Source organism: Uranotaenia lowii, chromosome 3 (genome assembly GCF_029784155.1).
Source record: "Uranotaenia lowii strain MFRU-FL chromosome 3, ASM2978415v1, whole genome shotgun sequence".
Taxonomy (NCBI): Eukaryota; Metazoa; Arthropoda; class Insecta; order Diptera; family Culicidae; genus Uranotaenia; species Uranotaenia lowii.
The window spans coordinates 54,733,639-54,761,613 of NC_073693.1; the positions used below are offsets into that span (position 1 = coordinate 54,733,639).

Sequence of the window (27,975 nt, forward strand, 5' to 3'; positions counted from 1 at the left end):
GTATTTTTGTATCAAATTGACAGGTTTTAATGATTTTTTGAAACGAATCTAACGAAATTGGCATCTATTCATTGTTTCCCTCCACAATTTCAAAAATTTAGCATGAACAAGTCCGGTTTACTTGATCAATAATATAGTACGTTTGAGCCACTGTAAAATTTTCTAGAATTTGTAGAGTTGTAGAAAAAATTCTATAGTGGGGATTTGTTTTATAAAACCTAAAATCATCAGATTGCAGGAAAATACATATTTAGTTATTTTCTGAATGCAGTTATATTTTTTGAACAAATCCAAAGACATGTTGAAGTAACAATTGTTCTTTTTTACCCAAAACAATGAATAATTTTGGTAGTGTTCTAGTCATTTTAACTATAGATTCGTCAAAATATAGAAAATCGTTTATTAGACAGGGCTGAATTTTAATCATTTGAATGTAAGATATTATTTTGTATCCGGGTTAAAACCTTATATTTGAACAGGAGCTTGTTTTCGACACAATTTTTACATAAGACATAAATTCCAGCGTAGAAAACTTTAAGCAAAAGTTTAACGTAGGAAGAATGAGAAACAAAACCCTTGCGATACAAGGCTTCGTTCCTCAGGCCAATTCCAACGAAATACAAAATAACAAAAAAAAACAAGACCTTTTCCTGGTGAAAGACATGTAACTCTGCTTAAAAAAGTCTCACGATGCTAAAATATTTGGTTTTACCATAAAATAGTTTTATTAAACATGTATATCGAACACTGAATCACTTGACGTCGAAAACTAACTGGTATGTAGTCGGAAACTAGATAATCTATGCCGAGAAACATCGAAATTCGACATTCCATATATCTATCAGAGACCACTGGAACCAGTTGTACAAACTTGTTATCTCTGAGCTACCAAACGTTTTGTGATAAGTTTTGTCTAAAATAGTTTCATTATTAAATTTATAACATTTTAGTTATTCTTGTGAGTAACTTGCAGAGAGCGAAAAAATAAGAGATCTCATATATATTGCTCCGCAATTAGTTAAAAAAAGTAATTTAAACTTCGTTTGTTCACTAATGAACGAAAATAAGCGTTTATGAAATAAATCTATTCAGAGATTGTCAAAAATTATTCTTAGAAATAATTTATAAAAATATTTTTACAATTTCGTGAAAAAATTTTAAACATGACAATCTTCCCGATGAGGTGCCGAAATTCCCGGTTTCCCGGTGACGAGTTGAAATTCCAAAGTTTTTCCCGGTATTCCCGGCATTTCCGGCTAGCAACCCTGGAAGAAGTGATTCGGGGACATCTGGTTCCTGGCCATGGCTAATCTGGCCGGTTTTTGAAGGAATTCCAGACGTTCCATTTTCCTCGTGCAATTTTAAACAAACAGTTTTACGCGCTTCTGAGAAAAAATTTAGTCATGATGAAATGAATGAATTTTAAAATTTTATAAAAATGAGAAATAGTATGAGAAAAACGATCCGAAATAGTTATCCCGGTTTTCACTACGTAATTTTTCCAGTTCGCTGGCCACCCTGCAAATATTATATATAGTTTGCATTGGAAGTTTTATTGAGTTTTTTACTCTGTTAGAGACTATATAACTTTTTTCAGGTAAATATATCGAAAAATGTCCGGATCTCACGGAAGGAAAGTAAAACCAAAACCGTAACAATCTACGAGAAAAAGCGTATCGCGTACCTTTATCTGGCTTAAAAATCGAAAATTAAGTACTCTCGTTTAAATAATTCAGAAAGATTCTAGAAAAATATACTAATAAAACAAAATCACTGTAGTTTATTTTCAACTCAATCTTTGTGCCAAGCATCTTCGAATGCTTATGTCGATTTCTAGAAGGGTAAAACCAGTTGAGTCAAGGAATATTTAAACAAGGTAGTGTCCAGGCAGCCTTGCTCTAGTATTGGTACAGGCTGAGACGTCACAATCACGCAAAATCTGTTAATTTACTAGGAAATTTATCTTTTTCGTCGATAATTTGAAGAAAGTGCTAGAAACTTTCCACTTTGAAAATATGTTATTGTAGAAGGATTCTTGCTCTTCAAGATCGGTACGAAAAAAGTTGCATTTTCGAAAAAAAATTTCTATAAAATAGCCCATAGAAGTTAGAAAAAATGGTGGATTTTTTCCACTGAAATTTGCAAAACTTTAAAACTATTTTAAATTCTTACATGAAATTGTTCAAGTCAGTGCAGTTTAAGCTCCTCATTATAATAAAGTGATCAAAACACAAATTTTTATACAAAACCACAATCTTTTATTGGCATTTTTGTAAACTGAGTTAACGATCATTTATTGATGTTAATTGTTCTTCATAAGAATTTTACATAGTAAACGAAAATTACCGAGTTCGGTATTTTTTTTTACCGAAATCCTAACATGTGTAAATCGTTAAACTGTTCGGTAATTTTTTCGGTAAAAAATAAACAAACATCGGTAAATGAAGAGTCGATTTACCGATGTTCGTTTATTTTTTACCGAAAAAATTACCGAACAGTTCAACGATTTACACATGTTAGGATTTCGGTAAAAAAAATACCGAACTCGGTAATTTTTGTTTACTGTGTATATGGTAAACCAATTGGATTAAAATCATGACAATCAGCTGAACACTCAATATCTACCAGCTAGACTTTTTTAAAGCTGATTTTTCCTTCATTTTTTCACGTTTTAGCGTCAAGGCGACATTGCACTCACTAATAAAATAAGAAAAAATCGTAATGCAATCTTCAAAGGACCAAAAAACTTCATAACATAGTGAAATAGAGGCCTTACAAACCTAATCGAAATGATATTGGATTTAATTTTCGTTCCAAAACGTTTTTTTCTTTGAAATTCCTACCATTCTCATAAAAATTTTCGATACAATCGTTTTTGTGACGTCACAAAAAAAATCCAATATGGCTCTCGGCACTACCTTATTTAAATATTCCTTGCAGTTGAGTAACTTTTTGATTTGCTAACGTTTATCACATTTGTAATACTCAAAAGTTGATCACTAGTGGAATACCCATGGTGACGAAAACCAAACTGCTAATTATGGTAAATCATCTTTAAATTCAAAACAACTTTCTCAAAAACTTTACTTTATGAAGGAACCAAAGTTATCAGTTGATAGTTTGATGGATCTGCAGTTTTTTTTAGGTTTGAGAATTTACACGCTATTTTTTTTAAACTCAAAATTAAGTAGTTTTGGTTCAAAACAGCACTTGGGTGGCTTCCCTCAACTTTGAGTTTGACTGGGCAATAGCAAAACTAAGTTCTGATAGGCATACTCAATACTAAGTTCGGCAGCCGAACTCGAATTTATCCTTTTTTTTCGAGGGTAGCTGATTTTCAGGGAATTAAAGGATGATTAAAATTTGTTGTACCCGGATGCTGCTGTTCCGGTATTGCAATTACAGAGCGGTGGAAAGTTTTGACATTCCCGGTCAAAGAAAACTTTCGGATGTTACTGTCCACGGGAAGTAAACAACATCCGGAAGTTTCCGGACATTCCAAGCCGCTCACCATATGATGACAATGACGGACAGAATTTTACGCTGACACGGTGAAAATGCTTATCATTATGAAGTTCCTTCATAGTCTTCCGATAATTGTTCCGGAACGACATAATTTTGCGACGTGTTCGTTGGTTGCTGTTCCGGTTCGGACTGAACTCGCTAAGTGTTTTCAGGCCAACAAAGAGAGTTCAATGTTCGATGGATCTGCAGTTTTTTTAGGTTTGAGAATTTATGGTATTTAGACAAAGCATGCATTGAACATTAACTAAGAAGCTTAATATGAACTTTAAGCAGCATTTTCATAAATATGCTTATAAAAAACCTGTGTTTACCGGGGTTCAGTTTTTAATTGTTTGAAGATAATTTAAGTAGATTCATCATTATTTGTCTTATACGAACTTTCAAACATTTTTGTACTGAAAACACAATTAAAGTAGATCAGTATCAACAACTGCCTCTACTTCTTCGGAAAATATGAATATTCCAGCTCCAGGAAATATGATTCAACAGCCTTTGTTGACATTCGCCTCGAAAACATCATTCGTTAGGGTACGAACACAGTGAGCGCGAAGCGAACTGCGAAGCGAAATATTCATTCACCGGATGAATTTCGCAAGTTCGCTTTTGAAGGCCGGCCACAGTGCACGCGAATTGCAAAGTGGTTCAACACTGAAAAAAACCTTCGGTGTTGCAAAAATTAATCACATGTGAAAAAATCTTTGCAAATTAACAAAACTGTGAGCGAGGGATACGCACCGCGCAAAAAAAAAACCAATCCGCGTTTATTCCGAAAAACTCAATCAATTAGTAACAGTCGAATTTTTCTGACGCTATGAAACGCCATCTTAAAATCCAATACGGCGGCTTCCGTTCAACTTTAAAATAATTTTAATGACTGAAAATCGCAAAAAAAATCTTCTAAAACTATGACATAAATATAACAAAATTTTGAAAAAAAAATACAATATAATAATAACAAATATTACGAAACGCTGACAAAACTTTAATAAAAATATGGCAATGGTGATAAAAATATTACAAAAATATTAGAAAAATATACCAATTCTATGATAAATTTGACATTGAAATGGCAAAGCCATGACCAAATTTAAAAAAAAAACTGACAAAAATTAATAAAAGTTGACTGAATAATAACAACAAATTAGTAATAATGCCAAAACTCGAAATTAAAAACTTTGACAAATATTTGACAACATTATGGAAAATATGAAAAATGAAATAAAAATATGACAAATATAATAACTAATCAAAAATTACAAATACAGACCCCGTTCGTTTTTGGCAACACGCCCGAAAATTTTATGTTGCCAAAATCGAACGGTTTTTTTTGACACTTTTTCATTTTTGATTTTTAATTCAAATTAGTCAAAATTTATGTAAAACCTTATATTAGCATACAATTTTTCAATTTGACTCAATTATATTAGTTATGAGCATTAAACATGGAAAAAATCATGTTTTTACTGTTTAAAACTATCATAATTAAGCCGAATGAAAAAATTTCATGCTAATATTACGTTTTACATTAATTTTTATTTGTTTAAAATGAAAATAAAAAATAAAAAAAAGACAAAAAAACGTCTTTTTTGGATGTTGCCAAAAACGAACGGTTTTTGCTCGGATGTTGCCAAAATCAAGCGGGGTCTGTATGACAAAATTTTGAAATAAAATAACATAAATCTGGCAATACTATGACCAAAATCTTACAAATGTGATAAAAATATATGCAACAAAAGTATGAAAAAATATTACAAAACTATGATAAAACAAAACTATGACAATTGACAAAGGTTGTCATAGTACTGTAAGATTTTTGTCATTTTATTTTAATTTTTGTTATAATTTTGTCATGTTTTCGTTTGTCATATTTTTGTCATAGTTCTGTCAGATTTTTTGTTCATTTGATTGTAAGTTTTTTTTATAGTTTTGTCTTTTTTCGTTCGATTATATTCGTTTTACCACCTTCTCTTCATACTGAAAGTCTTTTCCAGTACAAATGCATTCGATGATTACTCTTGTATTTGAACTCACGGACATTGGCTTAGGAGGGAACTAACATGCCAACTGAGTTACACATATCACAAGCCCATAGATTTTTATAGATTGTGTCATTTTTTCGTCGTATTTGCGATATATTTTTTACATATTCATCATTAATAAATTATTATTATTATTATTATATGTTTGGATTTGTCTTTTTTTTTTTTAATTTTGTGATTTTTATGTCGTATTTGTCATCATTTTGTCATTTTTCTTACATATATTTGAAAGTATTTTGTCATATTTTTATCTCATTTTTCATAATTTTGTTAGATTATTGTCATTATTTTTGACAATTTTTTGTCATATTTTTTTCAAAACTTTATCATATTCTAGCCATTTTGCCTTATTTTTTGTCAGATTTTTGTGATTTTATTGTAAATTTGTTGTTATTATTTTGTCATTTTTGTAAATTTATTGTCAAATATTGGTCCTTATATTAGTTCTGTCAGGTCATTTCATTATCAAATTTTGATTATAATTTTATCATAAATTTTTTTTTTCTCATTTGTCATAGTTTTGCCATTTCTGTGATTTTTTTCTCATATTTTTGTCTAATTTTGTAATATTTGTCATATTTTTTGGCTTAATTATTTAACCACATTTGGCGTGTTTTATCCAAAGTTTTGTCATTTGTCACTATTTTTTAATTTTAGTAATAGTTATTCATATTTTCCCACAGTTTTGTATTATTTTTGTCAATATTACTTTAGTTTTATAACACTTGTTATATTTTTGTTTATTCTTTTCAGTGCTTTTTTGCAGTTCTCTCAAAATTTTTGTTAAATTTTTGTCAGTAATTTTTCATCTACTTTTTTATCCCTTTTACTGATTTCTTATATTGTGGATGGACCTTACGATTTTCAGTTATTTATTGCATTTTGAATTAAGCGGAAACCGCCATCTTGTATTTCAAAATGGCGTCGGACAGCCAAATTCGACTTCTATTGAGTACTTTCATCCAATACCCATATTGTGGGAGTTTCATGTGCTTTTCAGTCACTTCCAGCATTTTAAAGTTGAGTGAAAGGGGCCATATTGGATTTCAAGATGGCGTCGGATAACAAATTCCAACTTCTATCCGTTCAGCCCCTTCACCCTATACACATATTGTGGGGCTTTCATGCCACCGGTCGTTTATTGCCAGTTATAATTTGTTTCAATAGAAAAAGACTGAAACCGCGTTTGTTTCGAAAATCCGCGCTAAAAAACCGTGCATTTTTCATTACCAAAACAGAAACGGCAATGATAATTAAATAAATAAACTTTTGAAAAAAATTTTTTTGATAAATCATTTTACGATAAAAAATATCCGAGAGAATATTTTCAGTGTATGTCCGGATGAACAGGATGAATTCGCGCGATCCAGCCAGGTGTTCGCACGAAAATTCGCTTGCACTGTGGCCGGTCGATGTTTTTTTCAACGTGTTTCAATGAGAAGCGGTTTTTCGCGCGAATTGGAAATTCGCTTCGCACTTCGCACCGCGCTCACTGTGAATTCGACCTTAGTTTCATTCAGGCGCCAAGTAGATTAGCTCTGTGTAGGTAGGTAGGTATGTGTCACACACAAGACACAATCCGAGAATGCGATTGTCTAACGGAATTCTCGCACGTGAGGATTCATTGCTAACTAATTGCAACGGAAGTTCCCTTCTGTCGTTGGATTTTTGTAACCATCCGACGAAAGCTCATCTCAAGGAAGGAACCTCTTGCTATCTCATGTTACACTTCCAATATTCTCTCTGCTGCTGGTTGTTGTTTGTTGGTGTTTTTGCTTTCACCCTATCGTCGAGCCTTCTCCGTTTCCCTCTTCTCGATTGACCGAATACGGGCAGCAGGCAGTACCTACTTCTGACGTGCCAACTGACGCGTTTTCTGTTTGGTGTTGTGTTGTTACTTTTTCGTGTTTGCTCTTCCATCCACGGACTGGTGTTTGCTCTTTTTGCTGATGTTTTTGTTTGTGTGTGTGTCTATGAACGTTGCTACGGCGAGATTGCGTGACGATTAGTGCCAGTGCACCCATAAATGAGTTTTTGCGGTTTGCAGTAGCGAAACATTGGTGACCTTTGGGGAATGCTCTCGGTAAGATGGAATTTGAATCCGAAAACATTTTAATTGAATAACTTTGAAAGTCACACTCAGATTTACGAAACAATACAGCTTGACCACTGTATGACGAGTAATTTGAGTGACGAGTGTTTTTTTTGTCGAATTTATTTAGTTAGAGGTTTTAACCGGGAGTCGATGAACATCTAACTTGAAGTGTTTTCGAAGTTTCATTACGTAAAAACATTTTAAAACTGCAGATAGCAACTTCCGAGCGAATTTTGGGGAAGGAAACTATTCTGGAGAAGATTAAGACTCAAGAGTATCACCAAGTCTACTTCTAATCTTTGATGGCTTGTTGACAACTCGCAGCTTTATATTGCCTTAGGTTGATGTCATGCTGGGTCGACAAAGAATTCCTTTGCATTCTGCGTTCCAATAAGAAAGCAAAGCATTGGTATGCCATACTGGTGCTTTGAATTTTATTACGAATTGTCTCTTTTCTACATCTGACGAACACGAAATTATTGCGACATCGAAAATGACATGCCAATTGTCTAATAATGTTTAGAATCAAACCAAAATTTTAGGGTAGTTTTCTACATATAGTTACTACAAAAATCAAAAGAAAAGTTAATCGATGGAGCCTTGAGTGTAAAATTGAAAGCATTTTCGCTTGATGCCCCCTCACAGTCTTTATAGAGTCCGGTAACAGTTTCTCAGTTTTTTTTCCATTTTCTTAACATGTCCTTCTCGTCTTTGACTGTCTTCTTGCTCTTTCGAATTTTTTCATTATTGCCCAGTCCTGCTCCACCGGGCGCAGCTCCGGACAGTTTAGTGAATTCATGGCCTTTGAAACAAAATGGACAGAATTGGTCTCATGCCACTCTAGGATGTTTTAAGAATAGTGACGTGATGCCAAATCTGGCCAAAATAGCGAAGCTTCGTCGTGCTGCTGCAAGAACGGCAAAAGAATGTAGAAATTGCCATTTACTGTGTCCTTTTTCACGAAAGGCTCACTCCTCAGTCCGCAAGAGCAGATGGCTTGCCAAACGGGATATTTGGAGGTGAACTTTGATATTTTCTTCTTCTTAAATTTGTCGTCCACATCAAACTTGCTCTTGCCGGCCGGTAAAAACTACAACCCTGGAATTTGCTTAAAATCGGCTTTTGTATACGTTTCGTCGTCCATCACACAGTAGCCATATTTTGTCAGTATCTTCTCGAAGAGCTTCCGTGCCCGAGTTTTAGCCGTCGATTGTTGGGTTTGGGAAGTTCTGTACCTGGTATGTAGGTAAAGGGTGATACGGTCAAAATTTGGTCAATATCAACTTGACGTATTTCTTTAAATTTTGCATTTAAAAAACCTGAACACCCCTCATTTTGAAGGTCTGTGTGTGTAGAATGTTGCTCTTATATTGATTTTGGAATTCAATCTTCAGTTGTCCAAATGCCGTCCAAGGAAGAAAAGCAGTGTATCAAAATTTTGCTCGCGCATTGCGAAAATCCGAGCTGCTCGCACGCAAAGCTGGCAAAATCGCTAAAAGTTGCCAAATCAACCGTTACAAATGTAATTAAAGTGTTTGGGAAACGTTTGTCGACAGCCAGGAAGTCTGGATCGGGGGGAAGTCGAAAACTGGAAGCCGCTGAGACGACAGAGAGAGTTGCCGGTAGTTCCAAGTGAAACCCTAACCTCTCTCTCCGAGATGCCGCAAATAAGCTGGGTGTATCGTCTACAACCGTGCATGGAGCCAAAAAACGAGCCGGACTATCGACTTACAAGAAGGTAGTGACTCCAAATCGCGATGATAAACAAAATACGACGGCCAAAGCGCGATCCCGGAGGCTGTACACGACGATGCTGACGAAGTTTGACTGCGTGGTAATGGACGACGAAACGTACGTCAAAGCCGACTACAAGCAGCTTCCGGGACAGGAGTTTTATACGGCAAAAGGAAGGGGAAAGGGTAGCAGATATTTTCAAGCACATGAAACTGTCAAAGTTCGCGAAGAAATATCTGGTTTGTCGAGCCATCTGTACCTGTGGCTTGAAAAGCAGCATTTTCATAGCTTCCGGGACTGTCAACCAAGAAATTTACGTGAAAGAGTGTTTGAATAAACGTATGCTGCCTTTTCTGAAGAAACACGGTTGTTCCGTACTGTTTTGGCCGGATTTGGCATCTTGCCATTACGGTAAAAAGGCCATGGAGTGGTATGCCGCCAACAACGTGCAGGTGGTTCCCAAGGACAAGAACCCTCCCAACACGCAAGAGCTCCGCCCAATTGAGAAATACTGGGCTATTGTCAAGCGGAACCTAAAGAAGACCAAAAAAACTGCTAAGGACGAGCAGCAGTCCAAGGCAAACTGGCTTTCTGCGGCGAAGAAGCTGGAAAAGGTGGGTGTACAAAATCTGATGGGAGGGGTTAAGCGTAAGGCCCGGCAATTCGGATTTGGAAAAGAAGAAGCCTAACTAAATATTTTTCCTGAATTTTATACTAATTGAACTTGAAAATGAAATTTAATTTGATTTTTTAAATAAACGATTTCACCAATTTACACGCGTTTTCCCTTGACCAAATTTTGACCGTATCACCCTTTAGTCCAGCTCTCTTTTTTGCATTCTGGAGGACACTACAAAGGTAGGCGATCAGCATCACACCAGGAGGCGAAGAGATTACTGCAGTAAGTTAACATTCGTTCGTAGGCATACGCTAATTTTGATCCATCGAGCAGCAGCAGCACGTCCTTAATATAGACCAGGAATACTATTGGTCTTAATCTACTTCCATGGGGTACGCCAGAGAAACTGAAAACTGCCTGTAGAAACGATCACCCGTACAAACTGTTAATTTACCTCCAGTTCAGTAACTGCGGAATTAGCCAAGAAGGGATCCACAAAATCCTAGACGTCCGAGCTTTCCGATGGCAATTACATGGTTCACCTTGTCGAATGCTGAAGACAGATCGGTTTGTCATTTATTAGCAAAGTTAGTTATTGTTGAGCGTTTTGGCATAAACCAATGCACAGTGGTCCGAAAGGGCTAAAAGTGGAACTTGTCTTTATCATTTGATCACATAAGTGTCTTCAGAACATTTGCTCCTTTAAACATGCTTCATAACTTGGAAGCATCAAAGTTAGTCAAAGTCCACTATAAAAAATTGAAAACTCTTACTTTTTAATTTCAATAGATAGAGCTTTACTTTATACTACAAAGTTGTAGAATACGTGAAAATATGAGACTTTGTTGAAAACATCAAAACTCTATCTCTTTTCAGAGCATAGTTATAAAGGTTTTATTTTGAAAGTTATTTAAAAATTGTTTTAAAAGTTACCTTATTGCAACTTTGTTTTATTTTTTCTCAACTTAACGAGCGTTTATTGCAAAAACGTGCAAGTGGATTTTTTAAAACTAATAAATCACATTGAAGCTTGAACTAAGTACAACAAATTGGTGTTGGCACCATTCGTCACAACAGACATATATTTGAAACATTGATGCCCATGCTAGGCAGAACAAGACACGAATGCCACAAGGATGGTAAAGTGTCATTAATAAAACCTTTAAAAAAATGCTAGGCAGAACGAAGGCTGAAGGCAGTTGAAATAAATTGTGTATAAATTTGTAATATTTGTATTCATGTTCAAAAATTGGTCATGCATTTCATCACAAAATAGATACATACTGCAATATTCCAAATCCAGTAATTGAAACATAAGGAGTTGTGATCCCAAAGTTGAACACTTCAATTTGCTAAATTAGAAGGAACTATACCTCGAGGATAAAGGCTGCCAGAAATTTACAAAAGCGAATTATTTGAAAACAGAGTTGTAATTCGTTACTCAATTAAATTACACACGGAAAAAATAAAAAGGTGAAATTTACCGAGATAGCAAGGTGAACGCTCGTGAAAGGTAAAAAGGTAACTTCTACCTCTTCGAGATGAAACTCACCTCACAGCGAGGTAAAGTTTACCTGAATCGAGCTGGAAAAAAGGTACAATTGACCGAGAAAAAGGTGAATTTAAAAAAAGTTTAATTTTTAAAGGTGAATCTAAAAAGGTAGAACTTGCTTCGTAGCGAGGTGAAGTTGACCTGGATTTAGCTAAACAAAACGGTACAATTCATCTCGAAGAAAGGTAACAATTTGCCAAACCCGTTTAGCTTTTTAGTCATTCAGGAACAAGTTTTGCTTGGTGTCCAATATGTCAAAATCGGAACATAATGGTAAATGTTTTCTTAGATTTCTTTAGTTGTGCTGGTTATGACGATATACTTTGCGCTTGTTACAGATTGGCCGACAGAGCTCCCAATTGTTTTCCACGTCATTCCGGAACATCCCCCTAGATTATTCCGGAAAAGCCGGACGTGACCGGATTAATCGAATGAGGACATGAATGAGCCGGATTGCCACGAGCCTGGTGAAGAAAGTTAGCCTGGACTCGGCTCAACAATATTTTTTTTATAAACACGACGATGCTGCATGTACCTACCTACCTAAGGGTCCAGCTCCTCGTTCCCGAGTAGCATGTTCTCCTCGTATGCCAGAGTAAAGCAGTACTTGCCCGGACTGCGTCTTGTGTTCTCCAGTGTTAGGCCAACGGACTTCGCTCAGTCCCAATATCTCTAGCTTGAGGCGGCTAGCTTCTCTAGCAAGTTGAGCCAGCTTTCCTGGCTGGGCAAGGGTCAAAACATTCCAAGTTCCAATTCTAGTCCGTGTTTTCATGCTAAAAGTCGTTGCCAAAGTTCCAATTCGGTTATTTCTTCTCTCAGTTTCTGTAACAATAAAAGATTTCAGGAGCAGTAGGTTGTTAGCCTAAAGTCCCTATCCCGCGATGGGGCTGCCATCTTGGACTTAGCTGGCGGGAGCCGCATTTCATAAATTCAGCCGCTTGCTGCAAGACAGACGCTGTTTGAGCCGCCCCTGACCTGGAGAACAGACGCTCGGTTGTTGTTGCACGCCGCCCCTGACCTGGGGAACAGACGCGTGCGGCCACCTTCTCAGTCTGCATGCGACCAAAGCATCCACCGGGGTTGGGTACCCGATCTCTGCTTAGGTTACTCGCACCCCAGCCGGCACCGCGGGGAGGTAGAGATAGGAGTTGTGAATAAGAGGTGATATGACCACTATGGGGTCTCGTGTTGCACATTATCCACCGTTTACCAGCCAACATGCATGTCAACATTATTTATTAGGTAAAGTCCCTATTATTTATAAATAAATATCAATTTTCGAACGAATTTTGTTTTTGTTTTATTTTTATTGAAGAAACCAACCAAACCAGTACATTTACCTATTTAAATCAGAGTACAATGAGGGGCAAAATAACGCGTCAAATTATTTTTTTATCATTTCTTGTAATTTTCTGGTTAAAATTCAACGAAAACGCATCGTAGTCATTTTTAAAATATTGTTTATTATGTTCATTTCAATTTTTGTTAATGTTGCGCTGGTAAAAAAGAAATTTTTTCTGATTGAAAAAAAAAACAGTTAATGTTCCAAAAAAATAATGGGCAAATAAAGGGTTCAACTCAAAAATCAATATAATTTCGATAAGTTTCCATCGCGAGGCACCTCGAATTTGTTTGTTTTGTGTATTTTGACGTTTTATAAGCAACTGGCTTAGCTCTGGAGTATTCAAACAGGTGTCTACATTCGAATAAGTTGTAAAATATGGAGAACGCAAAAAAAAATTTGGTTCCATTCCGTTGTCCATCCGGAAACTGGTTTTTCGTGATGTCAATAACGGTCAAACGCACCGGGAAGTGGCCATGTGGACTACGAAATCAGCAAGGCAGCGGTACCAAAAATCATGAAGAAGATGAAAACGTTCGGATCGGTGGTGAATCGCCCGGGAAGAGGACTGAAGCCCAAGACAGATGCCAGAACGGACAAGAAAATCATTCTTGAGGTGAAGAAAAACCCAAAAAGTACTATCCGGCAGATACAGGAAGAGCTCCAACTTTCGGTATTGCATCGTACTGTCCGTCACCGCATCCATGCGAAGGACTACCATAGCAAGATCGTAGTGAGAAGGCCTTTCATCATCCAGGTGAACAAGGCTAAGCGGCTCAAGTTCGCCAAGGAACATGCCGCTCGAATACTGGAAAACAGTGTTGTGGACTGACGAATCCCAATTCGAGCTATTCAAGCGGAAAAAGCGGGATCGTGTGTGGCGCAAGTCGGGTGAGGAGCTCCAAGACCACCATATCCGAGGAACAGTCAAGCACGGAGGAGGTAACGTGATGGTGTGAGGGCAGAGATGCCAATATGCCTGATTTTTCAGGGATTGCCTGATTTTTCGAGGCTCTGCCTAACAACCTGAAAAGCCATTGAATTTCCCTGATTTTTCAAAAAATGCCTGATTTCGCCTAATTTTGCGAATGTGATGAAAAATGGGTAGTAAGGAACTAAATTAGGCACCATTGCTAAAGTTAAAAAGTGAAAATGTGGCGAAATGAAACCAATCGAAAGATTCCCATTAATTCATATCTTAAAAAGGGAATGAAAAGGAATCTTCCGGCTTTGATTAAGTAGAACCAAGTAGGCCCACAACACAGTAAAAATGTAGAGAGTGATGATCAAAAAAAAAAAAAAAAAGGTCATCACTTTTAGAGGAATTTCCGTTACTTATGTAGCCTGATTTTGCCTGATTTTTATTTCACCTGTTCCCTGATTATTGAAAATATATGTTGGCAACCCTGTGTGAGGGTGCTTTTCTTGGGGTGGGGTAGGCAGTTTGCCAAACTGAGTTTGGTAAAAATAGACGGAATCATGACAGCTGAGTCATATTGCTATATCCTGCGGGAAAACCTCGAGGTATCCCTCATCGAGACGGGCCTCGAAAAACGCTTCGTTTTACAGGATAACGATCCGAAGCATACGGGCAATCTGACGAAGTCATTTTTCCGTTCCTGTCGCATCAAACCCATTCAATGGCCCTCAAAAAGTCCTGATCTGAACTCCATCGAAAATCTGTGGGCCATCCTTGATGCGCGGATTGATAAGACTGGTGTGACAAATAAAAATACTTATTTTGATGCCCTGGAGCGTACGTGGGAAGAACTCGACCAACAACACTTGCACAACCTTGTTGAAAGTATGCCGAAGCGCTTGCACACGCTCTTTTTTTTTAACTCAAAATTAAGTATGACCGAGGTTCAAAACATAATTCGATTCTATGAACTTAAAGTTAAGTACCCTGTTTTCCTCCTTGCAATGGATCAAAACGGAGTTCGAACTGCGAACTCAAAATTGATCCATTTTTTTCCTTCGGCGAGGGATCAAAACTGAGTTCGATCTTATGAACTAAAAATTGAACTCTCTTTGTTGAACTGAAAACACTTAGCGAGTTCAGTCCGAACCGGAACAGCAACCAACGAACACGTCGCAAAATTATGTCGTTCCGGAACAATTACCGGAAGACTATGAAGGAACTTCAGAATGAAATGCATGTTCACCGTGTCAGCGTAAAATTCTGTCCGTCGTTGTCATCATATGGTGAGCGGCTTGGAATGTCCGGGAACTTCCGGATGTTGTTTACTTCCCGTGGGAAGTACCATCTGGAAGTTTTCTTTGACCGGGAATGTCAAAACTTTCCACCGCTCTGTAATTGCAATGCAATGTACCGGAACAGCAACATCCGGTTACAACAAATTTTAATCATCCTTTAATTCCCTGAAAATCAGCTACCCTCGAAAAAAAGGATAAATCCGAGTTCGGCTGCCGAACTTAGTATTGAGTATGCCTATCAGAACTTAGTTTTGCTATTGCCCAGTCAAACTCAAAGTTGAGGGAAGCCACCAAAGTGCTGTTTTGAACCAAAACTACTTAATTTTGAGTTAAAAAAAAAGAGCGTGCAGGAGGTGTTAAAGGCTAAAGGAAGCCATACCCATTATTCAATCGTTATTGTTTGGCTTCAGTTTGATTTATTTGAAGCTGTACTGATCTGGCTGGACACTTTATTTTGCCCGTTTTTTTTTTGAATATTAACTGTTTTTTCTATCAGAAAATGATTTTTTTTAACCTTGCACTGGATTAACAAAACTTGAATAATAAATAATATTTTAAAAATGATTACGATGTGTTTTCGTTGAGTTTTAACCAGAAAAATATAAAAAATGGAAAAGAAATAATTTGGACACTGTATTTTGCCCCTTACTATTCTTGGCAACACTGCTTATTTTGTTGTTAACATTTTTCTGTGATCATTTTGAATCATCCGTTTTTTTATGAAATCTGATATCTAAAATTCCTTTTTTTGCGTCTGTTATAATCTCGCTGTGCGAGTTCGGCTTAAGTATATTTTAGTTTTCTACTGTGAACTGGTGAACTGTGCGAATCTCGAGTCGAAAATTTACGCTTGGAGCAGAGTTTTTGTGACATTGATTTCATCGCCAACCGTCTATGGAGAGTTGAACGGGCAGAAACGACATCTTGCGAATATAAAAAAAAGTGTTGCGCTTTCCAAGCTCACTTGTTTCGTTTTTGCAACTAAAGCGACATCCTACGGAAAATTTTATAACTACTCTGTTGTTGAACCGTGTGTTGCATACCCACCGGGCTAATATGGCAAAGACGTGCTCAAGTTGCTCCGGTACGATCAGCGGAATAGAGTTTATGATTTGTCGTGGCATTTGTGGAAAAGAGTTCCATCTCAGCTGTGTCAGCATAAGCAATACCGCAGCCCGATCCTTAAAATCACTGTCTAAAAATGTGTACTGGATGTGCGATGATTGCGCTGATCTTTTTGAAAATTCCCATTTTCGAAACCTTGCTTTTGCACCACCTCCTCAGCAGACAGGAGTAGCACAACTTACCGAAGCTATTTCAGAACTTCGCTCTGAAATAAAATTAATGTGCACTAAGCCACCTGCCACGCCTGTTCCAGTGCTGAGGGGGAGGCTTCCAATTGCCATGTCATGGCAAGTATCTGCTTTTATCGAACTCTTCGTCTAGTCACCCATCTCTGCCTTCTAGCGATGCACCGGCTACTCATTCCAATGCTGATATCAACGTAGTGCTGCAGCGTTCAATTCACGATATCTCGGCCAGCAGTAATGTTTCATCGACATCTAACTGGACACCGGGACGCACCAATCATGCCAATTCGGAAGTTCTCTACTCTGGCCACCAACGACCGACTGTTCCTGAATTAAGTCGTCCCGTTTCTCGGTCAGGTGGCTCAGGGGGAGACTTCCAATTGCCATGCAACGGCAAGTATTCGTCATTTTTGACCATATCACCTAGTCACGCATCTCTGCTTTCTAGTTCCACCCAGAGTGTGCCAGACCAATCATCTAGAATTGTTTCATCGAGCCGTTCAAATGATGAAGCATGGTGCTACTACCAAAACGTCCGTGGCTTACGCACCAAAACCGAAGAATTGTATCTGGCAACGAATGATTGCAGTTATGACGTCGTCATTCTGACTGAAACCGGTCTGACTGACTCCTTCGATTCGGCCCAGATTTTTGGAAATGAATACGCTGTTTTTCGCTGTGATCGTAGTCCTCTAAACAGTGTCAAAAAATGCTTTGGAGGTGTCCTGATCGCAGTAAAACAATGCCACGCCAGCAGTTTTGTCGACACGGAAAATGGTAATGAGCTAGAACAAGTTTGTGTTGCTGCCACAATAAATGGAAAAAGATTCCTATTCTGTGCTGTTTATATCCCACCTGATAAGAGCTGCTGTGCCCAAATTGTTGAGTCCCACGTGGCCTCTATTCGTGAATTGTGCGCAAGGGCTTCTCGTGATGAATCCGTTCTGGTTTGTGGCGACTATAACCAGCCTCGTTTGATGTGGGAAAAATGCGACATCGGAGCTGAACTGTTGAACGTGACACCTCTTAGTACTGCTGCTGCTTGCTTGATCGATGGCACCAACTCATTAAATCTTTCTCAGTTTAATGCAGTCAGGAATCACACTGGGAGAACATTGGATCTAGTTTTCGGCCCGAGTGAGGAGAAGTTTGATGTTAGTAGCGCTCCTGATGTTTTAGTACCGATTGATTTGCATCACCCTCCCATTGTTTTCGATTTACCTATTGCTTCAACCGCCAGAGAAGTTTTACCGAATCAGTCGATAGGTAGAATAAGACCTCTAAATTTTCGGAAGACAAATTTTGCGCTTCTTTCGCACTATCTGAGAGGCATTGATTGGGATGCAGTTTTAGATGCCTCATCGATTGATAACATGACTGAAACGTTTTGTAGCTTAATCAGAAACTGGTTGAATATGCATGTTCCAAGATTCAAGCCACCTGTATCGCCTGCTTGGAGCACACCTACACTCCGACAACTACGGCGTGAAAGAAATGTTTGTTTGCGTAGACTTCGCAAGAATCGGACAGAAGACTGTCAAGCGCAGTTTAGAATAGCTAGCACAGTATATCGTCGACTCAATACCTCTCTCTACAAACTTCATGTGATGCGTTTACAATCCGGTCTGCGCAGTAATCCTCGACGTTTTTGGAAGTTTGTTAACTCAAAACGGAAATCCAACGCTATTCCTTCGTCAGTGTTCTTCCATGAGACTGAGGCTGATGTCATGCTGAAGCAACTAGCAACGCGACCTACAACGCAACGTTCACACGACTAACCAGCTCTCATTTGATCTCCATGGAAATCGCGCAGACCTGTCATACTGGTCGCTTTGTATAGCGCGACCAATCTGATGCCAATGTGTTTTGTAGCGCGACTAGTAGGAAATCCAATAGGAATATTGTTTTTTTCTCGATTTGAAGCAGTGATTCCGGGTTTTAAGCACAATAGTACGAAGATCTGTCCGAACTTGTGATAATAAACTAAAAAATATCTTAATCGGCGAGAAAATTTTCATGAATTCTTAGTTCCGGCAAAAAAACAAGGAATTTAGTCTGTTCAATTTTCGGCATTCTTGCAATCCGGGTCGTGATTTGATGAGTTTTTGATGGCTCCCGAAAGAAAGGAGACGATTCAAAGCATTATCAGATGTAGAGAAGTGATGATTTGTAGGGAATTTCAAAGTGACAGGTCGCGCCAGCATGACATACCAATGCGTTGCAACGCAATCTTATTGGAACGTTGCGTTGCGTTGCGTTGCTAGTTGCTTCAGCATGACATCAGCCTGAGGCTAACTCCCCACAAACGTGTTGCGATTTGTTTGCTAAGTATTTTCGGTCAGTTTTCTCGGACAAGACCTCCTCAGAACGCGAGTGTATCGACGCCATTCGCCATATTCCTATCGATGCCATAGACTTTAACACCTTTGAAGTCAATCAAGAAGTCGTCGAAGTTGCTGCTAAAAAACTAAAAAGCTCCTTTGCCCCAGGACCTGACGGAATCCCTTCAGTTATTTATTGTCGATGTATCGAAGCAGTATCATCTCCTTTGGCTCGAATTTTCAACCGATCCTTCCAACAACGGAAATTTCCAGAGCTGTGGAAAACTTCGTTTTTGTTTCCGATTTTTAAAACTGGCGAACGTCGAAACGTGAAACAATACCGTGGAATAACAAGCTTGTCTGCTGGATCAAAACTGTTCGAAATTGTAGTTAGCCAAGCCTTACTAGTAGCTTCTTCGCAGTACATTTCATCGGAACAACATGGGTTTATGTCTGGAAGATCGGTATGTACGAACCTTTTAGAATACACGTCTTTCTGTTTGAATCAACTAGAGAATAAGAAGCAAGTTGATGCTGTTTATACCGACATTAAAGCCGCATTTGACGCGATTGATCATCGAATTCTACTTGCAAAGCTTGCTAAGCTCGGTGTCCACAACAATATGATTCATTGGCTGAAGTCATTTTTAACTGACAGGTGCATAAGGATTAAGATTGATGATAGCATCTCTTTTCCGTTTACAAACCGATCCGGCGTCCCTCAAGGCAGCAATTTGGGACCTTTGTTGTTTGCTTTGTTTTTCAACGACTTGATTGCCAGCTTAGATAATGGAACAAAAATTGCATATGCAGACGATCTTAAAATATTCGTTCCAATAGAATGCGCTGCAGATTGTGAATACCTTCAATCGTTGTTAGACAACTTTGATGAATGGTGTAGACGTAACAAATTATCTGTTAGTGTCTCAAAGTGTTCGGTCATAACTTTTCACCGGAAAAAATCGCCTGTTCTACATAACTACTACATCGGAAATGAGCACATAAATAGAGTATTCGAAGTTAATGATCTTGGTGTATCCTGGATGATCAGCTCACCTTCAACAATAAACGTACTGCTGTCATCAATAAAGCCAATAAACAACTCGGCTTTATCTTGAAAATAGCGCGAGAATTTACAGATCCGTATTGCTTAAAGTCACTGTACTGCGCACTTGTCCGATCTATTCTTGAGCACGCTTCAATCGTATGGGCCCCATACCAGCTAAGCTGGATCTTACGAATCGAACGAGTGCAAAAGCGGTTTATCAGATCCGCCTTACGTCATCTGCCGTGGAACCATCCCGAAGATCTACCCCCTTATCCTCATCGGTGCCAGCTTTTAGGACTAGATTCTCTCGAATGTCGTCGAAAAACTCAACAGGCCACATTTGTCGCTAAAATTTTGAACGGAGAAGTACAATCACCAAACCTGCTTAGGATGATCAGCTTTAGGGCTCCGTCGAGAATGTCACGATCTCATTCGCTGCTGTCGAGTCGAACTCATAGGACATCCTACGGTTACAATGAACCAATCAGCGCAATGATGCGCATATTCCAGGATGTTGAGCACTTACATCAGTTCGGAGAGCCATCAAGTCGTTTTGTTCGTCGGTTACACCAATCAAGATTGTTTAATTCTTTGTGATCGTTAAGTTATTCATTTAAACACAATTGTTCGATGAATTAATAATAATAAATAAATAAATAAATAAATAAATAAATATGAGATAACGGTATTATTTACTATTTTGCTAGGTGAATGCGAATAAGGTAAAATTTACCTTTTTTCTAGGTGAATTAAAAAAAGGTAAAATTTACCGAGAAAGCTGGGTGGAAAAAATCACCTAGCTTCTCGGTAAATTTTACCTTTTTTTTTAATTTTCCGTGCAATTGTAATTAGGTACAATAACAATAAAGTTCTAATCCGAATACGTTACAGACAGATTGGCAACACTTCCACCCCCTGAGATTCACCCGTTTGATTATGCGTCTTCCGGTTTGTTTGTGTGCGTCTGTTCGTTGTTATGTGTGAATGGGTGTGTATCGCAGTTGGTCGGTCGGTCTTCCCATTTCGGGGGATCTGCAGAAGACACGATTCCGGAACAGGAAACCAAATTCCGGTAGCCCGTTTCGGGGGGAATGGATGGAACTTACCCAGAAGAAGCAGCTTGACTTCGCTCGCAGCCCGTTCTCCATCGGCACGCAGCGCTCGGTCAATGTTTTTTGACCGCTCGATGGCTTCCTTATCTCTACTCACTGCACAACCCATTTTGATTCACCACCACTTGATCGGCTTCTTTCACCTCTAGAGCACCTATTACTCTGCTTTTGATTCTTCTTCTTCGTTTTCTTCAAATCACACTCAGCTACTTACTCCAGCAGCAGACACTAGACGCACTGAAAATTTCACTCGCTTTTCTCTTCTGCTGAACCTTCCCTTCGTTCGAAGAACCTTTGAAACGCCCTGTTTTGCACCTTCAGAGGACCAAATTCCTGAAGTTCCCCCCCGAGAGACTATGGACGTTGTCAACTTTGGCCTCACCCGGGTTCACACTTGTTGAATATCACCAGCGGTAGCAGTCAACCAACTCGTGCTGCAACGTTGCGTTATTTCTTCTTGATGTATGAGGGTGCACCACGACCTATTCGCACAACTGACGCCACGGCTAGCTGGCTGGAAGAGGATTGTGGGATCGAGAAAGATCGACCATCAGCAGGAATCAAAAGATTCCGATCAGTACACTGATAGAAAGGGGCGATTCCACTTCCCGAAGGACACCCGGGAACACAAAAACAGCAAATAACACACTACACACTACTAATGACGATACTAGTAACCAGAAGCAGCAGTTAAAGAGGAACGGCGGCGACGCATTGAAGTTTCACGTAACACGACACTACGGAACACACGGACGGTTCTCTCTCGTGGGACGAGTTTCTCGCTACTAAACTGACCCGCTGCTTGAAATCAAACGAACGAACGAGCCCGTTCGACTGTGGTTTCCAGAAAAACTTTTTTTCTTCGCCGTCGTCGTTTCGTTGATGGTGTGCTTTGCATGAGTCACTTCTCCCGTAGTTCGAAAACTTTCTTTCGCTCTCTGTTTTTGGGTATGAAATCGGGCGAATTGGCTCCACTGCCGTTGTTCGGCTCTCGCTCTTCGGGCGGGCGAAAACTTGGCGAAACCGATTTTGACAGTTGATCCAGTGCTGGACTCGAAGCTTTTCGTGGGCACTGTGCGGAAAAGTTATCAAGCTTAACGGTTCCAGATGAAAAGCTCTAAAAGGGAAATAAAACGAATAGATGCCTTTCTTTGAGTTGACCGTTACATTTTCTAATAGAGGTAGGTATTTCTCAAAGCTTTATTTGAGTTTGCCGGAAATACCTTACTTTATATTTTGAAAACTCTCTAACTTAAGACGAAAAACTCATATTAAAGATTGATTTTATTGCGGAAATTGCACCTATTTAGACTCCTGTGCAAATTATTTCCACGCAGAAATATTTTCGCACTGACGCACACATAGACAGCCCGTGTCAGTTTTTCAAATCAGCCGTTGCTCGCTTCTGATTTTCGAATCACATTTCCAAACGGCATAATCGTTATTGTTTTGGCGAAAATTATTATGAAAGCAAACCAAGGAGTTTAATAACGAAAATTGACCGATCAACAAATGAAAAGAAACGAACAGAAAACAGAATGCATTCTGTACATTCGGGTACAAGAATGTAAGTGGAACAAATAAATCATGCATTATTCGGGCGTTTTTCGAATTACTGAAAAATTAGCCAAAAAATTATGGATTCACTGACAATTTTTACTGACACACCAGTCGCAATTGTTTTTAATTCAATTTTATCCTAAGATGTAGAGAATATCGATATTTGTCATTGTCTATATATAGGTCTGTGAGCAGATTTTACTGCGCGCAAATTATTTGCACGGGGGTCTAAATAGGTGCAATCTGCGCAGTTTGTTGAAGACGGCAACGGTGCGTATGAAAGTTGATTTTTGGTAGAAATAATTTGAAGTAACTGAACTCTGATGTTGCTCCTTTTTTCATATATGTAGTCCCTTTTCAACTTTTAGCACATGATAGTTTATATAAAGAATGTGATGGTGTTAGTGAGTGCGGAATTGTTACCTGTCAAATCAGATTCTCTCAATAGTCTAAAATTTCATGCAATTGACAATACTCAAAACTGATTTATTTCGAAATTTCTCAACGCCATAACTAGAGGTGATAGACAAAATCTGACAACATATTCGTGTTCAGGACGCCTTAATCTGCAAAAATCAGTTATTGAAACAAAGGCACTAAAACCACTAAAACTACTGTTCCACTGTGTAAAATAATCATTAACTTCAAACTGAGATTTGAAAAATAAAAATGTGTCATGTGTAGACTGAAAATTATGAAACTAAAAATTTGGTGTAATGCACAATTCCAGAAAGAAATCTGTATCTGGCTTCGGAATTCATATACACACTAAGGTTTTTTTTGGCGATTTTTTACACGGTTTTTTCACATGGCTTTTTTACATGGTTTTCGGGAATTAACACGGTTTTTTTTACACGGATTTAGCGAATTAACACGGTTTTTGAGAGAAAATAAGTCCTTTTCAAAGGAAAACACTTCACGCAGAAAAATTTATTTTAGAAACAATAAGATTTCGACCAAAAATAATAAAAATTTTGGTTGGGAAAAAGCACAAATATATTTCTGGTCACACTGATTAAAAATATCGATTCAATTTAAACTTATCGTTTGATTTAAAATAAAATACACCCTTTTTGAAAATGATGCATGATTCTTATCAAAATAATAAAATTTTGGGTAAAACACATAAAAATGCATTGATTCGAAAGTATGAACAAAATGTACATCACATTAACTACAATCTTTAGGTTTTAAGGAATTCAGTTTTTCCAATTTAAATTAAAATGGTTTTTAATTTGTTTTTTGTGGAATTATCGGAAAGTAAAAAATGGAAACACGAATATAATTTTAATTTATTTATTTTCGGAATTACCATGCCATGCCGGTCGTTCAAATTTCAGACGGGCTACAGCCAATGAGTCCGGAACGTGCATCGGAAATATTTCGGTGGCTATCTCGGGTCGTAGCATCTGAAAAAAAAATGTTGGAATAATTAATTTCACTTTGCTGTAGAATATCTTTGTTCTCGTGGACGGGTATGGACTGTTTTCTGACTTTTTAAAAATTTCGAAACTTACCTGGATAGCTGCTAGCCGATGAATACTATGATCGACATGCCGTTGTTTTTCGGGAAAATACTTCGCCAGGGCCATGGCCAGGCGGCCTCCGATGATTTTATCACTGTTGTTGTTCTAAGAATTTCCTTTTTTTTTTCTTTTTTTCAGTTTTGTAGTTATCGTTTTGAAGCTACACTTTCATTGAAATAAATCTGTTTTTGTTTAAAATTAAACCAAATTTTATTTTTGAGTAATAAAAAATGTGAGTGTGCAAATAACAAAATTTTTTTACGAACTTCATTCGACTTTTTTATGAAAACCACTGGAAAAAATGCATTGGAAAAGTAAAATATAATAACAAAACCGTTTTATTGAAACCATCCCCCGTTCTTTTTCTGCGTGTAGAATCTTAATGAAGTTGGGAGAATCTTAGTTCTGAGACTGAAACCCCAAGCAACCAAAAGTCGCGTTTTTACTTAAAGATGGAACTCCGAAGTTCACATTTGGCTGAAAAAATGTTCTACGGGAACTTCAGGTGACTCTTGTCGCGTAAAAGTTACTCAGGAACTTCCCTCGCCCTTTGATAGGTTTAACTATCGATAACGGAACTTCTAAGCGCTTTTAATGGAACTTCTTTCAAGAAGGTCGATAACGTTCGCGTAACATTCCAAAACGCACCATTAAGATACTTGAAGGTGTTTTAAAGAACCTACACGGAAAAAAATTGCATGGGCTTTTCGAATACAGAGTCATGATAGTTTTACTATATCCATCATTTAGTATTTTCAACCATGATTTAGTATTTTTTACCGAAAATCTGGGCGATAATACTACGACATAGTATTTTTACTATGCGAACTTTGACAGCTCATAGTAATTTCCTCGTGGCTTAATTACCATGCGCATGATATTCGGATATTACACAATTCGTGTTCTTGAAATTACTATGCCCATGGTAATGTTGAAACACCGTCATTTGTGTTGTCGAAAATACTATGCTCATTATAATTCATAGTAATTTTACTATGTGCTTCATTCGAGTGTTTGTTTTTTACGGGCCAGCCGTTCGCGATTTCGGAACGCGAACAAAATTATCGGATTGTCGGTTTGTCGGATGGGGAAAATTATTTCCTCAGGTGAGTAAATTGTGTTTTTTTTTGTTACTTCCAATTAACTGCTTATGAAATATGCTAACAGAACAATTTTCCTATATTGTTGTCGAAAGATTTCCCAGATTGTGTCGTCGACCAGCTGGAAAGGGCCTCAACGAGCCTTTGAACCAACGCTCCCGGAGCGGGACAGCATATTAGTCTGGTCGGAAATTTTTCAGGTTAGTGAAATTTAGTTCTATTTTATTCACCAGCGGATAGGCGAATTTACCATTTTTTTCAATTCCATGTGTGATACTGTTTTTTCTTAATTTATTTTGTGTCGGCGAATGCGCTCGAGCTCCTCAACCTCCCTCGATTTCGGATATTGGACAACTTCGGAGGACATTGTGACGAAAGCTGCTAACCGGTGAGCTGGCGCACTGTTTGCGGAACGCAATTTCAGTACATCTGCCGGGCCGTTAAATGCAGGCTTTCAGGTGAGTGAAATTGTGTTTTTATTTTCTAATTTTTTTTACTGCTTGTTGAACAAGCAAACTGAACAGTTTTTGTACGTTTTCGTATTTCCTATAATTAATTGTTTCCCTTTTTTTTCATTTTTATTTCAGACGCTAAGTGTGATGCAACCCCTGTGCCTCATTCGTGGGTGGTGCTACCACCATGAATTGAAGTTAATGAAAAATAATTAAAATAAATAAAAATTTTAATTTGTAACAAATGAATTTTATTTCGAGGTCTTTATACAATGCCGCATGGTAATTTTGTGATGTATATCATGATAGGGTACCCATTTTAATGTGTTATTACGATAATGGAAAATTGCAATTTTACTATGCTCGAAGTTAAAGAGCTCATTCTATCATTGACAATTTTACTATGAACGTAGTCAAAATTACTATGCGCAGCCAAAATTAACACAAAGTAAAATTACTATGTGCATGGTAATATCAAGAACAAAACATTATTGACTCAAAAATATGGTTGCGTGTTGTTCATTTAAACCACGGATCTAGTAATTTTACTATGCTTTTTTTTTGTGTGTATATGGGAAATCTAAGCGACATGTCAAAAATGTTTTTCAAGAAGGTCGATAACGTTCGCGTAACATTCTAAAGCGTACCATTAAGATACTTGAAAGTGTTTTAAAGAACCTATATGGGAATTCTAAGCGACATGTCAAAAATGTTTTTCAAGCGCTCCATTAAGATACTTGAAGGTGTTTTAAAGAACCTATATGGGAATTCTAAGCGACATGTCAAAAATGTCTGTCAATTTCTTGTCATGGTATTTGTTCTGTTTATATCTGTACTGATATTTACAAATGGAATTCAAAATTTTTTCTAATTTTTCTTATAAATGTTAAGATATTCGAATAAATTTTTGATGATGCGAATTTTTGTTATGATTCATATTGTGTACTGAAAGTCCTTTGAACGAAATAAGATACAATCTATTGAGTTTAAATACTAAATCATTACAGTGGCAATCAGCGTTCAAAATTTTCACAGTCAAAGCTCAATCTTCACTCAACTGACAGCATCCTCTCTGTCAAAGTCAAAGCTTTGAAATTGGGATTGGGCCTGCTAAAAAGGCGTCGTACACAAATTACGTAACGCATGTAGGGGGGGAGGGGGGTTGAGTCTGCGTTACTTGCTGTTACATAGGGGGAGGGGGGGGGTACTTGGTTCAGTTACGTAACAAATTAATGGAAAAACATAAAGAAAAGAATTGTAATTTTCTTTTTTTGGCGAGCAAATCTACGCACCCCTTGTTCGGAACCGTCAATGGTGGTTGAATATTTTGTAAATAAAGTTTGAATACCTTCCCTGTCGTCACAGTTGATGAACACATGAATCCAACTTGGACCGATGCTGTTTTTCATTTTTTTTTCTTTTCATATTTTTCACTGTAGTATAAGAACGTTTCAGAATAAAAACCCAAGCAACCAGAATTCCCTTAAAAAGGTTCCATAGAAGCTTAATCAGCTCTCGTTTGTGTCTGAAGAGAATGCTAATCAGCCCAAAATTTAAGTTCTTAAAGCTACTTTCAAGTTCGTTTAGGTGGCTGTAGAGAACGCTATTCAGCTTCTAAGAGAATGTCAAGAAACTTCTACGCGCCGAAAAAAAATCCGAGTGACAGATTGCTCTGACAACCACATGTCAGATTGCTAGGTTGCCGGTCTATCATGGTCTATCTCATTGATTTTTATTATATTGTTTTGATTACAAAAGCTGCTTACACGCCTAGAGAATTGAACCGCTGCTCTCTAGTTTGCAATGAAACTCATCAGCCTCTCGACCAATCCATCAATAGCTAATTGCCACTGTAATGATTAGTATTTAAACTTAATGTCATTTGAGATGATTGAGTGGGTTGGTCAATAGAAGGTACCTTATTTCGTTCAAAGGACTTTCAGTACACAATATGAATCAAAACAAAAATTCGCATCATCAAAATTTATTCGAATATCTTATTTAACATTTATAAGAAAAATTCGAAAAAATCTTGAATTCCATTTGTAAATATCAGTACAGATATAAACAAAACAAATACCATGACAAAAAATTGACAGACATTTTTGACATGTCGCTTAGAATTCCCATATAGGTTCTTTAAAACACCTTCAAGTATCTTAATGGTGCGCCTTAGAATGTTACGCGAACGTTATCGACCTTCTTGAAAAACATTTATGACATGTCGCTTAGAATTCCGATATAGGTTCTTTAAAAGCGCCTAGAAGTTCTGTTATCGATAGTTTAACCTTTCAAAGGGCGATGGAAGTTCCTGAGTAACTTTTACGCGACAAGAGTCACCTGAAGTTCCCGTAAAACATTTTTTCAGCCAAATGTGAACTTCGGAGTTCCATCTTTAAGTAAAAACGCGACTTTTGGTTGCT

The 27,975-nt window shown here is 37.7% G+C and overlaps 1 protein-coding gene and 2 long non-coding RNA genes across 3 annotated transcripts in view; 1 reads left to right on the plus strand and 2 right to left on the minus strand.

Annotated features, from left to right (window-relative positions):
• The window catches only part of LOC129751690 (G protein alpha i subunit), an 89,786-nt gene extending 68,061 nt beyond the window's left edge, over window positions 1-21,725 (minus strand). Inside the window, exon 1 of the mRNA XM_055747353.1 lies at window positions 20,909-21,725. Coding sequence (XP_055603328.1) covers window positions 20,909-21,023 — 115 coding nt within the window. The 5' untranslated portion in view covers window positions 21,024-21,725. The remainder of the gene's footprint in view (window positions 1-20,908) is intronic.
• Window positions 21,726-23,756: 2,031 nt separating this feature from the next.
• LOC129755866 (uncharacterized) lies at window positions 23,757-24,125 on the minus strand. The gene is made up of 2 exons (XR_008739342.1): window positions 23,992-24,125; window positions 23,757-23,883 (listed from the first exon to the last, which is right to left on the minus strand). It is a non-coding gene; the product is annotated as an uncharacterized LOC129755866 (long non-coding RNA).
• Window positions 24,126-24,966: 841 nt separating this feature from the next.
• LOC129751107 (uncharacterized) lies at window positions 24,967-25,714 on the plus strand. Its single transcript, XR_008738602.1, has 3 exons — window positions 24,967-25,106; window positions 25,196-25,558; window positions 25,688-25,714. It is a non-coding gene; the product is annotated as an uncharacterized LOC129751107 (long non-coding RNA).
• The last annotated feature ends 2,261 nt before the right edge of the window (window positions 25,715-27,975 follow it).